The sequence below is a fragment of the Lepidochelys olivacea genome (genome assembly GCF_965140295.1).
Source record: "Lepidochelys olivacea isolate rLepOli2 genome assembly, chromosome: 4".
Taxonomy (NCBI): Eukaryota; Metazoa; Chordata; order Testudines; family Cheloniidae; genus Lepidochelys; species Lepidochelys olivacea.
In genome coordinates this window covers 39,239,161-39,253,669 of record NC_140414.1, presented here as the reverse complement: position 1 = coordinate 39,253,669, position 14,509 = coordinate 39,239,161, and the positions used below count along the sequence as shown (strand labels likewise).

The window sequence follows — 14,509 nt, the reverse complement described above, 5'->3', positions numbered from 1 at the left end:
TCCTTCCTCTTTGACAGGTGGGATAAGAGCTCCCCCCTTCTCTTTCAACTTGCTTTACCCAGTGCCAGTCACTTGCTCCTGTGTTTCTGTTGGTACTTACTTGAAAGTAATAATTTTATATCCTTGGGTAGAGAAATGAAACAATAAAATGCCGAGTGCATGGGCCTCTTGCCTGGATAGATCTTCCTGCTCTGCTTCCTGACCTTACCTGGGAGCAGGACAGCAGTGTCATTAACCAGCTTTCTGCTCTGATTAATTGTTAATTCTGTCCTGAAATTTCAAAAGCACTACATTTGAGGGGGTTGGTACATCCAAAAATGAAGGTCTCTTTGCCAGAATGAAAAAACTCTCACCACAATCCTAGTTGAGCTCATGTAAGTAGTACTTAGGATTTTTATTTGTTTACAAACTTAATTTCCAGAAACTCCAAAATGTGTTTTGCGGGTGAATTTACCTGGGCCTACATGTTCTCCTCAGCAAAATAGGAGTGGGCTCTTCATATTTAATAGTTTTACCATCATTCTGCCTTTTCATTACGGCCCAGTCCTACAGTCCTGTCTCACACAAGTGATTCTATCACTGGAGTAGGATCACTCGCATGAGTAATTGTTGCAAGATTACTCTCCAATCACATTTAACAATGCCATGAAATAAAATACTGGATTGTATTGCAGAAATTAAATATATATAAATTCATTCACTATGTTCTGAATCAGTATACTTAAGATATAAACAGCCAAATCTTGCTAGGCATATGCGCACAAGCAATCCCATTGACTTCAAGTGAATAAGGTAATTATGATTTGCCCAAAACATAGTACCTCTGGTTTTGGAAGTAGTGTTTGCTCAGAGGAGTCCAACTGATGAAATATTAAGGTTTACTGATTTGTCAGGTCTCCGGGCTTGTTCTTTCTCCCACTGCACTCAATGTATAAGTGATATAGCTGATTGGAAAACTGGACCATTTTCCTGCAAAACACGTGACTGTGATTTCCTCCACCATCCAATCAAAACATTTCAAAAAGATTGTAAATTCAGCCAGCTCTAACAAATGGTCTTTGCTAACCCACTAAAACACCAAAGATTTGACATTACCACTTTCTACTAATGTCACCCAAAGCCACTGTCTCTCATGTGGTCAGCTCACAAAAGGAACTCTCCCAGTTCTTTACCTATCTTATTTTGAATCCATATCATTTCAAAATAATCTGTTCTTGAAACAGACATTACAAACTCAGGCGGAAAGGCTGCTCCCCGCCCCCAAATGACTTCTTAAAACATAAAAAGAAAAGGAGTACTTGTGGCACCTTAGAGACTAAACAATTTATTTGAGCATGAGCTTTCGTGAGCTACAGCTCACTTCATTGGATGCATACCGTGGAAACTGCAGAAGACATTATATACACACAGACACCATGAAACAATACCTCCTCCCACCCCACTGTCCTGCTGGTAATAGCTTATCTAAAGTGATCATCAAGTTGGGCCATCTCCAGCACAAATCCAGGTTTTCTCACCCTCCGCCGCCCCACACACAAACTCACTCTCCTGCTGGTAATAGCCCATCCAAAGTGACCACTCTCTTCACAATGTGTATGATAATCAAGGTGGGCCATTTCCAGCACAAATCCAGGTTCTCTCACCTGGAGATGAGAGAACCTGGAGATGGCCCAACTTGATGATCACTTTAGATAAGCTATTACCAGCAGGACAGTGGGGTGGGAGGAGGTATTGTTTCATGGTGTCTGTGTGTATATAATGTCTTCTGCAGTTTCCACGGTATGCATCCGATGAAGTGAGCTGTAGCTCACGAAAGCTCATGCTCAAATAAATTGATTAGTCTCTAAGGTGCCACAAGTACTCCTTTTCTTTTTGCGAATACAGACTAACACGGCTGTTATTCTGAAACCTTCTTAAAACATAATATGGAATAGATTAAGTCTTACTTGTCGTGGAGCTCTACAGTTTTTAACCCCTTTCCAAACAAAATAGAATGTACTATATTAGGAATATATGAAGTCCATATCTTCCCCATATTATTAATGCAGATGAGGATTTTTTGTTAAATGACTACATTTCACTGGAGAGGGAATCTACTTCAAGGGCATATCTTGTAGTATTCATGGTTCCACAATTCTTGCACAGCAAATCAAATCAGGAATACTATATAAATGCTACAAAAACCTTTATGACCTAAGCTGCTTCTTAACTTATTTTGAACCACAAGTTGTTTTCTACAGCAGAATATATTTGAAGAAGGCAAATATTTCAGAATTTAGCTTTAGCTTGGCTTTAGTTTAACCCAAAGATTTATTTATATAATGGGGAGAAACCCTCACAAAGATCTCAAAACTGCAGAGCAAGTTACAAACAAATTATCTAGGAACTGAAAAGCCTGGTACACATTCTTTGTAATAGATCCCAACTCCTGCACAGGCTTAAACGTGCTTAACACTTTACTACCAGTAGTCCCATTGAAGTTAATGGCACTGTTAAGTGTAGTTAATTAAGCACATGTATTTTCAGGATCCAGGCCTAACCCATCACAACTCGTCTGACCTAACTCACAATATGTGAAGTGCTTTGAGATCTGCAGACAAGGGGCTAAGTGTTTCATCTATTATTTAAAACAGTTTTGTGTTTAATTCATTAGCATCCGTGAAATTGGGGCTTTATAGCTCTGTAACGTTGGAAAGCTTTAAATGGAAGACAGGACAGCAAAGGGCAAAGTCCTTCCGTAGTCTACAGTCCCCACGGGCAGCACGCAGGTCAGGCAGTTGAAATTGTGGAGCCGAGCCGAGCCAGCCGCGCGCAGCCCGGGGCAGAAGAGCCCCCACATCCCCTGCAGGGGCTGCCGAGCCTCAGAGCCAGGGCACGCGCCGCAGAAAAGCCGCGCTCCGAACTCAGGCTCCTCCGCCCAGCGCCCGCCTCCCTTCCCGGCAGGGAGAGCCCCGCCCCGCCCCGCGCCCGGCCAGGCTGGCTGGCTGGCGGAGGCGGGGCCCGGCCCGGCGGAGCGGTGCTGAAGTTGCACGGGATGGTGGAAGTTCCGCGGCCGGGGCAAGCGGGGGAGGCCCGGGCTGCGGGCAGGTGAGGCGCGCGGGTCGTCCCCAAGGTGCGCGCGGCATGCAGCCGGCCGCGGGGCCATAGCGAGCGCCCCGGCCAGCCCAGCGCGGACTCCCTGGCGGCGGCGGTCCCCGAGCCCGAGCCGCGGGACCTTCTGCGCAGGTAATGGCCTGCGCCCTGCTGCTTCTGGCCTGTGGCTTGCTGGGTCAGTGCCAGCAGGAGCCCCAGACCCCGGACTGGAGGATGACCCTCAAGACCATCCGGAACGGGGTGCACAAGATAGACATGTACCTGAACGCGGCTTTGGATCTCCTGGGAGGAGAGGACGGCCTGTGTCTGTATAAATGCAGCGATGGTAATAACAAGTCATAACCTCCTACCAAACACCCGGCTCGGGGGAGGGAGGCGCTGAGCTCCCAGCAGAGGTGGGCCTGGATTTTGGCAGAGGGTTGGAGCCAAACTTTGCAGCGGATCCCTTTCCAAAAACATACTAACTGATGGCAACGAAAACTAGATCTGGCTCTAAAAACTCTCGCTGAACTCTGGGGGAGTTCAGTTCCAGATGCCCTCATGCCCTGGCTTGGGTCCATTTCTAGGGGCAACAGATCAGTTTCCAGGTAAAATGTTGAACATCTGGTTAGGATTAATGCATTCTGAACCATGACGTCATCTGCGGCTTTTGGTTTAGGAATTTCTCTTGCCCTAATGTACCGTCATATAAAGATTTCTCTCTCTGCCACCATCAAACCCAGAAAAGAACAAAAACTGTCAGGTTCTACAGTTATTTTGATAACTGATATCTGTGGCAGCCTGACATCATTAATATCTTGTCTGGAACTTTTAAAAAAGTGTATGTTAAAAATAGGGTTAAGTACAGCCCTGTCTTCACACCAGTCTTCTGTATTACAGGGTTTAGTTTCCTTATCTTGGAGATAATGTATAGTGTCTACATTGTACTCATAAGTCTGACACAGGATTTTTGGTTGTCAGTGATTTTTTGTTAACTTTCATGACAGTGTCCAATGTTTTTGTCTGTAGCAACTCTAACTTGCTGTATCTTAGTAGTAATAAAACTGTTCTGAATACTCTTCAAAGTGACCACTCTCTTCTCACTGTAGTTAGTTGCCACAGGTGTAATTTAGTACTTTCATCATTTCAAGGGTCTTTATTACAGAAGTATTGGGCACTTAAGGGAATAACAGTTAAGCGTAGAATGGTTATTGGCTGTACTAGGATATGTTGTTTTTCAGACTTTTGTATATGAAAAATAATGTTCCCTGAAACTTCCATCAGAATTGCTAGTCCAAATTCAATAGTAAAAAGAGGACCTATTTAAGTTACTGTAGAGAAGTTACTCAATTTAACAAACACACAGTTGCCAGAAATTTAATGAAAAACTTAGAACATGATTGCAGTGAAACTTGAGCTTTGGCTTAATACCTATTAAGTTAACACATGCTATTGCACTGGTAAAACAAACTAATTTAATTTTATGTCATTGGGCATAAATATGTTGCCTGGAAGGGTCAAGACGGATTCTTTTCCTCCAGCTAGGACACTGCACATTTAATTAGGTGTAATGTGTGGGGATTTTACTTTCCTCTGCCCCTCTTATTTTTCATTGCTAGAATCTATTTAGCATATGTAAGATACTTCAGTCAGGGACTTTTTTAAAAAAAAAAATCACAAAACTATTTATAACCTCAAGACATATGAAAATGTTAAAAATGGAAGATTCACTGCATAAGCCCTTTTCAATTGGGATAGTATAAAGTCCCATCTGAAATTTCTTCCTTACACTAAATGCATTCTAGCAATTTGTATGTACATGCAGTTTTTCTGTGATGCCTCTCTCTGCTTTAGGAGTAGCAGTGACATCATGCATTGCTTTCTAGCCTCCAACTTCTACATATACCCTCTCCCATACACTCCCTTCCGTAGAATGCTTCCTTCAGTTTGGTCTCAGATGCCAAAAGCAGTTTAGCTTATTCTTTAAAAATTCCATATTTCTCCTTATTGTAGTGTAGGGTATCACAGTAATTTCATGGCATTTCCCCTTTGCATGCTTTCTAAAATACCAAGGAAGCCCTGCTCAAACAGAATCAATCAATGTTGTAGTTGTACAGAAATAAGCAACAATATTTCTGTATCATGTTCACTCCAGTTAGTAGTTCTGATGTCTAAAATGAAAATTAAGAGCAGTGTCTTGGATTATAGATAAGAAAAGTATGTAGAAGTCTTGGTAAGTTTACTAAACTTGTTTTTCTGCTTTTTAGTTCTCCCTGCATATAGTACACTTCTGCCTTACCTAATATATTCTTTGTAGGCTTGATGTTTTGAATTTGGATAGCTAAAATCAAACCAAATAAGTAAATAAAATATTAAGAAGTACTTAATACCTGTAGCTCCCCCTGACTTGCAGCGTGGTGGGAGCTTTGAATATTCAGGTGCCTAAATACGGATTTAAATGCCTAGTGTTAAGCATATAGTTTTGAAAATTTTGGCCTATATTATTTTAAGCAGTAAAATAGGGGGTCTGTGCAGTAGCTTGAAGCAAAAGATCTGTACTCAATGCTTTTAAAATTCCTTTTTTACAGGGTCGAAGCCTCTTCCACGTTATGGGTATAAGCTTTCACCACCAAATGGATGCGGATCCCCGCTATTTGGAGTTCATGTAAATCGTTCCTTCATGCATTTTATTTTTTCATATTTACTTGGACTTTCATATTTAAAAATGGGTTGTGAGCAATCTACTTCAAAAAGAAGTGTGCTAGTTTTACACTTCCATTCTAAACATAGAAATGTGCATCATATTTATAAGGCCAGAAGGGACCATTATGATCATTATGCAAGTGGTCAGACTAAAAGAAGCCAAAGAATCTCACCCATTAATTTCTGTAGGAAGCCCATAACTTTTATTTGAGTTGTAGCAGATCTTTCAGAAAAATATCCAGTCTTGATTTAAAGACTTCAAGTGATGGAGAATCTATTATATCTGTATATAAGCCGCACTGTTTGCTAAATTATTCTCACTTAAAAGTGTGCACCTATTTTCTAGTCTGAACTGGTCTATCTTCAGCTTCCTGCCCTGGTGCTGAAAAATTGGAAAAGGTTCAGAAAAGAGCTACAAGAATGATACAAAGTGTGGACAGTTTGCTCTATAGTGAGACAGCGAGATGGTTAAAAAGAAAAAGAGTACTTGTGGCACCTTAGAGACTAACAAATTTATTTGAACGTAAGCTTTCGTGAGCTACATCCGATGAAGGGAGCTGTAGCTCATGAAAGCTTATGCTCAAATAAATTGGTTAGTCTCTAAGGTGCCACAAGTCCTCCTTTTCTTTTTGTGAATACAGACTAACACGGCTGCTACTCTGAAACCTGAGATAATTAAGAAGCTCAATCTATTTAGTTTATCCAGAGAAAGCTAAGAGGTGACTTGATCATGATCTCTAAGTACCTACATGGGGAAGATATTTATGGTTGTATATTGTGTGATTAGATTTCCTAAACGAAATATTCATGTTTTTCTTAGTTTGTGGCTGAATTTCTGCAATGACATGGGAGAAAAAATTAGTCACTACTAGTAATAGATAGGGCCCTACCAAATTAACAATCTATTTTGGTCAATTTCATAGTCATAGGATTTTTTTTTTTTTAAAAGGCAAGTTTCATGATTTTAGCTGTTTAAATCTGAAATTTCACAGTGTTGTAACTGTAGGGGTCCTGACCCAAAAGGGGGCTGTGTGTGCGCTGGGGGAAATCACAGGCTTATTGTAGCAGGGTCACGGTATTGCCCCCTTTCCTTCTGTGCAACTGTTGGTGGCGGCGCTGCCTTCAGAGCGGGGCAGCTGGAGAGCAGCGTCTGCTGGCTGGGAGCCCAGCTCTGAAGGTAGCACCACGGCCAGCAACTGCGCAGGAGTAAGGATGGCCTGGTATGATATTCTGTGCTGCTGCTGGCAGGCTGGTGTCTTCGGAGCTGGGCACCTGGCCAGCAGCTGCCGCTCTCTAGCCACCCAGCTCTGAAGGCAGCGCAGAAGTAAGGGTGGCAATACCTCAAACCCCCTACAATAATTCTGCAACCCCCCGTAATCCTCTTTTGGGTCGGGACCCCCAGTTTGAGACATTCCGGTGACATCTGCATAGTATAGGGTAAAAGTACACAAAAGACCAGATTTCCGGGGGGAGACCAGATTTCATGCTCTGTGACACGTTTTTCATTGCTGTGAATTTGATAGGGCCCCAGTAATAGACTAGTAACTGGATGTTTGCTAATATAAACATTTTTCTTCAGTACTCTAGAATATTACAGGAATGATATTAAATGAATGATCATTCAACAAGATATCCACCTCCCTCCCCCCAGCAAAAGATCTAAGACCTGCAGTGGATGAAATAGAATATTTTCTGATTTAAAACCAATAATATTGGGTTGACCTAATGATGGCAGAATCCTGGATTCAGGTCCTCTCTCACTGTCCATGCCAGTAACATTTTGTTTGGTATTTGCAGTAGCAGGTAATATTTTTTTGTTGTTTTTGGTTTTTTTAAATAACTTCATCAACCAGATTGATTCAACAGTGTGCATAGAAGGCAGGCAATTTTTACCAATCCCGATGCAATAAAATTATCTTGTTGGCTGGAATACCAACCTTGATTTTTTTCCTTTTCAGTTTGACATTGGTATCCCTTCGATGACAAAGTGCTGTAATCAACATGACAGATGCTATGATACCTGTGGCAATAGAAAAAATGATTGTGATGAACAGTTTCAGTATTGTCTCTCCAAGATCTGCAGAGAAGTACAGAAAACACTAGGAATATCAGAGAGCGTACAGGGTAAGGCAGAAAAATAGCATGCAAGTTATATTGAGTTGATCTTTTACTGAAGTTGTATAAAGACTCAGACTCATGGACTTTAAGCCCAGAAGGGACTATCATGATCATCTAGTCTGATGTCCTACAACCTCAGGTCACAGATCCCCACCCACTCCTGCAGTAGGCCCATAACCTTGGGCTGAGTTACTCAAGTCTTGAGTTAAAGACTTCAAGTTACAAAGAATCTGCCATTTTCTCTAATTCAAACCAGCAAGACATCTTGCTGCTCCATGCTGCAGAGGAAGGCAAAATACTTCTAGGATCTCTGCCAATCTGAACGGCTGGGAAAATTCCTTCCCAATCCCAAATATAGCTATCGGTTAGACAAGTGATACTCAGACTGAAGCAGCAGTGTCCCCTGCGGCTTTGCAGCACATGATATTAAAACACTGATTTAATTATTAACCATCAGGATGGTTTACTGTGTTTTTGTTTTTTTTTTTTTTATCAACTACAATTGAGTAATGAGTAATATTTGGTCAGTCATTTTGCTCTGAGAATTTTTTTATATAAATTCAGTCGGAGTGTCACTGGTCTAACTGATATAGATATATAAAAAATTCTCAAAGCAAAATGACTGACCAAATATTACTTTAAGGCCAGAAGGGACTATTATGTGTATATATCTAGTAAATGAAACAATGAATTCACACTACTGTGTGTCTTTTGGATAATGTTGATTGCTAATTTGGCTCCTGAACTACTGAAGTCTGAGTATAATGGAGTTAGACCACAACAGCATGGCGAGAGCCAGACACACACATACTTGGAAAAATTCTCTGTAGTAACTCAGGGCCCTCCCCATCTAGTGTCCAATCTCTGGTCGTTGGAGATATTTGCTAATAGCAGTTGTGGGTGGGCCATAAGCCATTGTAGACAATCTGATCATATCACCCCCTCTATGAATTTATCAAGTTCAGTCTTGTAAACAATGTATAATGGTAATAACACTTCCCTGTGTCGACTGGAAATACCTCACCTGATGCATCCTAGGACTGTATCAGCCTCCAGCCACATCACATTGTCATCCTGGATCGACTAATGCACCTAGGGCTTTCTCCGCCTCTGTCACTTCTAACTGATAGGTCCTCAGCTTATAACAAGAATTCTTGCTTAGGCCCTGCATGCATGGCCTTGCACTTTGCACTATGAAATTTCATCCCATTTCTATTACCCTAGTTTTCAAAGATATCCAAATCTTCTTGTATGATGTTCTGGTTTTCCTCCATATTGGCCGTATCTCCCAACTTTGGGTCATCTGCGAACTTTATCAGCCCACCCCCACTTTTTGTGCCAACGTCATTAATAAAAATGTTAAATAAGATTGGTCCCAAGATCAATTAATGAGGAACTCCAGTAGTAACCTTCTTGCATCCTGACAGTTCACCTTTCAGTGTGACCAATTGTAGCCTCCCCTTTAATCAGTTCCTTACCCATCTTTTGATTCTTATTAATATTCTTATATTAATCCCCATCTTCTTCAATTTAACTAATAATTTCCCATGTGGAACTATATCAGATGCTTTACTGAAATCCAGGTAGATTAGATCTACTGCATTTCCTTTGTCTAGAAAAATCACTTTTATTCTCAAAAAAAAAAAATAAAAATCAAGTTTACCTTTATGTGCTTACCTGCTCTCTCTTTCAGAATTTATTTTATGACCTTGCCTACAGTTTCCTGGATTTTTTCCCCCCACGCACACACTTTTCCTTAAATATAGGTATTATATTTGTAGTTCTCCAGTCATAGGGTCTGACCCTCTTAATTTTTTATATTTGTTAAAATTCCGTGCTATCGGATTCACAATTTCATGTGTCCATTCCTTTAACATTCATGAATGGACATTATTCACCCTTCCCCTGATTTGGTCCCATAAAATGCTAGAGTTCGGCTTCCACCTCAGATGTGGGTATTTCCAGTTCCACATCCTCCTTCCCATTAGCCACCCTACCACTGTTCCCAGACTCCTCATTACTCTCATTAAAAACTAAGGCAAAACATTCATGTAAGTGTTGGGGCATACCTAGATTGTCTGATCTCTACCCCATTCTCAGTGCTTAGCAGTCCCATGTCGTCTTTCTTTGTGTTCATTTTATTTGTATGGCTAAATAACCTATTGCTATTGGTTTTAATTTCCTTTGCAAGGTTCAATTCTGCTTGGCTTTTGGCAGTTCTCCCTTTTCCCCCTGTGCTTTTTGATCTTCAAGAGAGAGCCTACAAGAAACAGAAGAAGGGGTGGATCAGCAAGGAAAAATCACCTGAAAAATCTTGATGTTTCTCATCAGCCTCTTCTCTCCTTCCCTTCATCATCTGCTCAAATCTCTTTCATAACTCAACCATAGATTCTAGTTGCATCTCCAAACATCAGACCCATCTCTTCCATCAGAGCTATCAGGTGGCATTTCATACAAATGAAGCACCTTTCAGGTACCTTCTCCAGAATAACACAAACCACATCTTTCACATCCAGTCATTTTCATTTTCTATTCTATTCTATTCTATTCTTCAGGTCACTACCACTGCTGCCTGTGTAGCGGTTGTAGCCTTCTCTCCTAAGCACCTGTCGGGGTGCAACACACTCTCCCCTGTTCTCATCCATTTGCTGTTGGGCGGGCTGGCTGCCTTTATAGGCATGCTGATTAGGGAAGCTCTGCCCCCAATCAGGGTTCAGGTGTGATCAAAAGCTCTGCTTCTCTCGCCATACACTGCCACCTGTTAGACTCTGCAAACTGAAAACAAATCAGCAAACAAACACACACTTTCAAGAACTCACTCGTAGGAACAGCGGCTTGGCTTGCCTCCCTTCTCCTTCTCCCAACAGATCTTCCAGCAGCCAATGGGAGCTGCTGGAAGCAGTGGCCAATATGTCCCTTGGCCTGCGCCACTTCCAGCAGCTCCCAGTGGCCTGGAGCAGCGAACCGCAGCCACTGGGAGCCATGATTGGCCAAACCTGCGGACGCGGCAGGTAAACAAACCGGCCCAGCCCGCCAGGGGCTTTCCCCGCACAAGCGGTGGAACAAGTCTGGGAACCACCAGTCTAAACTAATTGAATCTGAACCTGGGAGTAGTAATAAACTACTGTTATTTCACTTTCCCTCCCTATTTTTTTTAAGAGAAGAGATCTGTGAGATGTATTTTCTGGCTTTTACATATGTAGAGCTAGTAAAAAAGGTAGAGGAAGGAAAAAATTCTCTGCAAAGAACTACAACTTAATATTCTTCACCTCCTACACCGAGCTTCCCTAAAATACTACCCTAACGTGTATCTTTGTTAGACTGAAGTCAAAAGTGAGAGACTATGAAAAGAACTGGCCTAAATATTAAACCTTGTATCTTTTTACTTCATGATCCCTTTTAATGCGCATGAAAACCAGCAGTACCACTTCATAAAAATTACTATAATCTGATATATTGCTGCAGCACTGCAAATAAAATATTTTTTGTTGCATTGGATGTGATTTAACCTGCTGCTGCATGTGACAGAATAAATTGCAGGCAAATGCTGAACTGTTTCCTTTTACAAATAAAATACAGTTATCTCTTAGGTAGTGAACATTAATCCTTTGCCTAAATGTTCCTTTTAAAGTTTGAATTTTACTCTTAACAGGGTGGGCTCCAGTTACTGAAAAATCCAAGGAGACTCCTGTTCTCTTTCCAAATAATTGAGGTGTCGGTTATAGACTCCTAATGAATTTATTTGCCAGGAACGCACATTCCGGAATCCAGTGGCATAGCTGTTGCTCTTGTGACAAGAGAGTAGCCTCTTAAATTTTGCATTATGTTATATATTAGAATTGGTGCTATTTTTAGTATTCTCTTAGTTACCAATCTTACTCCCATTGAAGGCAGCAGAAGTTCTGGCAGGGACTTCAATAGGAGGAGGCTCAGCCCTTAATTTAAGGGCATGTCTACACTTACCTCCAGAGTGATTGATCCAGCGGGGGTCGATTTATTGTGCCTGGTGAAGACGTGATAAATCAACTGCTGAGCGCTCTCCCGTCAACTCTGGTACTCCACCGGAGCGAGAAGCGTAGGTGGAGTGGACGGGGGAGCGTCAGCAGTCGACCTACCGCAGTGAAGACACTGCAGTAAGTAACTCTAAGTACATCGACTTCAGCTATGCTATTTTCATAGCTGAAGTTGCGTAACTGAGACCGACTTAGCTCCACACCCCAGTGTAGACCAGGCCTAAGTAGGGGAGGAAAGTAATGCTTTGTGCAACAGCAGTAGAGGGTGGAATTATCTTTAAAGAACAATACTATGTTTTGATCTGACTTCTGTGGGAGTGCATGCTATGCTGCTTTGTGATCATGGATCCAGTACTGCAAATGTGCAATATTTGACAGCTCCAGATTGTTAAGTGCTGTGCTAAAACAGGGCCACATTGCTTGGTACCATGACTAGTCTGATTAGGAGCAATATGTTTGCAGGAGGAGGCCCTCAAAGTAGTTTGACTGCAGTGAAGTATTTGTCAGAACTAGTGAGAGATCTGCCATTAAAGCCAGAGGCATAACACTCAATGCTTTTTCACATAAATAAGGGCAACACGAAGCTGTATTACTACAATTACATTTGTATTGCATTTTCCACAAAAAATGCATCTACTCTATAAATGTTAATTTTGTCAGAAGTTGAAATATGAAAAAGATTCGACGTGTTGTGGAAATTAGAGTTGAAAATGATCATACATACATTAATTCATCAGGCTATGTTCACTATTTGTGCTTTGGCAAGTTGAAAACAATCTTTAAGAAAAAAAGAGTAATGTTTAGTTATTACAATATTCCAGTAAAAAGTACTTCTAAAATGATCTTATACTGATTTCATCTCCCCTTGTATCTTGCAGCCTGTGAATCAACTGTTCAGTTGTTGTTTGATGCAGTTATACATTTAGGATGTAAACCATACCTGGATAGCCAGAGAGCTGCATGTATGTGCCAATATGAGGACAAGACAGACCTATAAAAGAAGACACTGATGAAAGCTGATGAGCTAGAACTAAGAAAAAGACAATGTGTACGGAGAGCCAGTGTTTTGTTACAAAGCTGTTTAATTTCATTTTCACAAAGCATAACAAAAAATGGTTCAAACATACACTAAAGTATTTTCCTATTTTAAAAAACTGCTTAGCCCTCCTACTCTCTGACATACACTTGGAGCTTGAAACTGGAAGTGGTTTCCTTCAACATGTGCCCAGGGGCTTGAGGTAGGGTTGCTCATAGAATGCTACTGCAAAAACTATTGGTGTCTTTTGCTTTAAAGAATTTAAAAATTGGTGGTGGGGAATGAAAGGAGCATGGGAACCAGATAGACTAGAAACATTAAAGGTTGGTAAACCCAAAACTTGACCTACTTTAAAAAAAAGTTTGAAAAGTCTATCTCAACAGGAAAGGAAGATCTTCTGTGTTTGAAATATTTTGTGGATTCAGTATGTAATCTTAAATGTCTTGCACTTCTGTGCTTTTGGTGAAAGTATCACTGTGATGAAATGACTTCTGTTTCTCTGCTTCAACTATGTTGCTATGTTCTCATATACAGTATGTTGAAGGCTATACCAAACCTAGAACTAAAAACTGCATCTTCCTATCCGTTTTATATATCAAACTCACTTCTGAAGCACTAGTTAGATCGGAAACACTGGCACTTTTAAGGCTTAAATTGCAAAATGGAACAGTGTAGAACCTAGCAAAATATGAGGTGATACTTCTGATGTGACAACTTAAGGAAGCATTGCTGTTATTCTTACAAATTATTTCTTAAAGAAATATTTTTAATAGATGTTTATATTTTTCAAATCAAATTTATTTTTATTAAATGTACCACCCAACAGAGGCATTCTATTTAACAAAGGTGTCTTTATATGTATAGCAAGGATGGATCTTAATTGTCTAAAGAGAATGATTTTATATTTAACTCTTGTAATGTAGACTGTTACTGTATTCACTTATCTTTTTGGCTTATCTTCCTTTTACTCTTTTCTTTGGGGTTTTGTAAAAATTATAAAGAAAAATGATTTTTTAAAGTGTCTTGGTATTTCTGCTACTTGTGCAAGGGTCAGAGTATCCAAAAACATCTATGAATTTATTGCTATGTGCAGCTAACAAATATACAATTCCTAAGTTTCCCTCCGTGCATTTTTCCCTATGTGACTTTTAACTTGGGTCAGCGAAAGTTATTCAGTTTTATGTCCAGTGTTGTTTTATCTTCATTTTCTGTACTAACTTTAAAAAAAAAAAGTGCAAATTTCAGCAAGAGACCATGGATTTTGATTGTTTATCTCTAAGGCCAGATCTATACTACAAAGCTTGGTCTGATAGCTATGGCAATCAGGAGCGGGTGGGAACCACACATGCCAGAGCCAACATAGCTATGTCAGCAAAAAAAAAACCTCACTAAAAATGCAGCTACACCAATAGAGTGCTTCTGTCAACATAGCTAATGGTCATTCAGGGAAGTTGTGTTCCTATATTAGGGCCTGGTCTAAACTACAAAGTTAGGTCAATTTAACTACATTGGTCAGGGGTTTGAAAAATCCACACCCATGATCAGTGTAGTTAAGCCGACCTAAGTT

The 14,509-nt window shown here is 40.7% G+C and overlaps 1 protein-coding gene across 1 annotated transcript; it reads left to right on the top strand.

The window, feature by feature from the left end:
• The first annotated feature begins 2,846 nt into the window (after window positions 1-2,846).
• PLA2G12A (phospholipase A2 group XIIA) lies at window positions 2,847-13,909 on the top strand. The gene is made up of 4 exons (XM_084626923.1): window positions 2,847-3,418; window positions 5,661-5,737; window positions 7,734-7,899; window positions 12,785-13,909. Exons 1-4 carry the CDS (start codon window positions 3,229-3,231, stop codon window positions 12,901-12,903), a joined length of 552 nt encoding a protein of 183 aa, XP_084483049.1. The 5' UTR covers window positions 2,847-3,228; the 3' UTR covers window positions 12,904-13,909.
• The last annotated feature ends 600 nt before the right edge of the window (window positions 13,910-14,509 follow it).

Bases quoted from the DNA above. Each gene is read 5' to 3' on its own strand.
- PLA2G12A (XM_084626923.1), top strand. From the start codon at position 3,229: ATGGCCTGCGCCCTGCTGCTTCTGGCCTGTGGCTTGCTGGGTCAGTGC. The intron at 3,419-5,660 runs GTAATAACAAGT...CCTTTTTTACAG, and splicing joins TCTGTATAAATGCAGCGATG to GGTCGAAGCCTCTTCCACGT. The intron at 5,738-7,733 runs GTAAATCGTTCC...TTTCCTTTTCAG, and splicing joins CCCCGCTATTTGGAGTTCAT to TTTGACATTGGTATCCCTTC.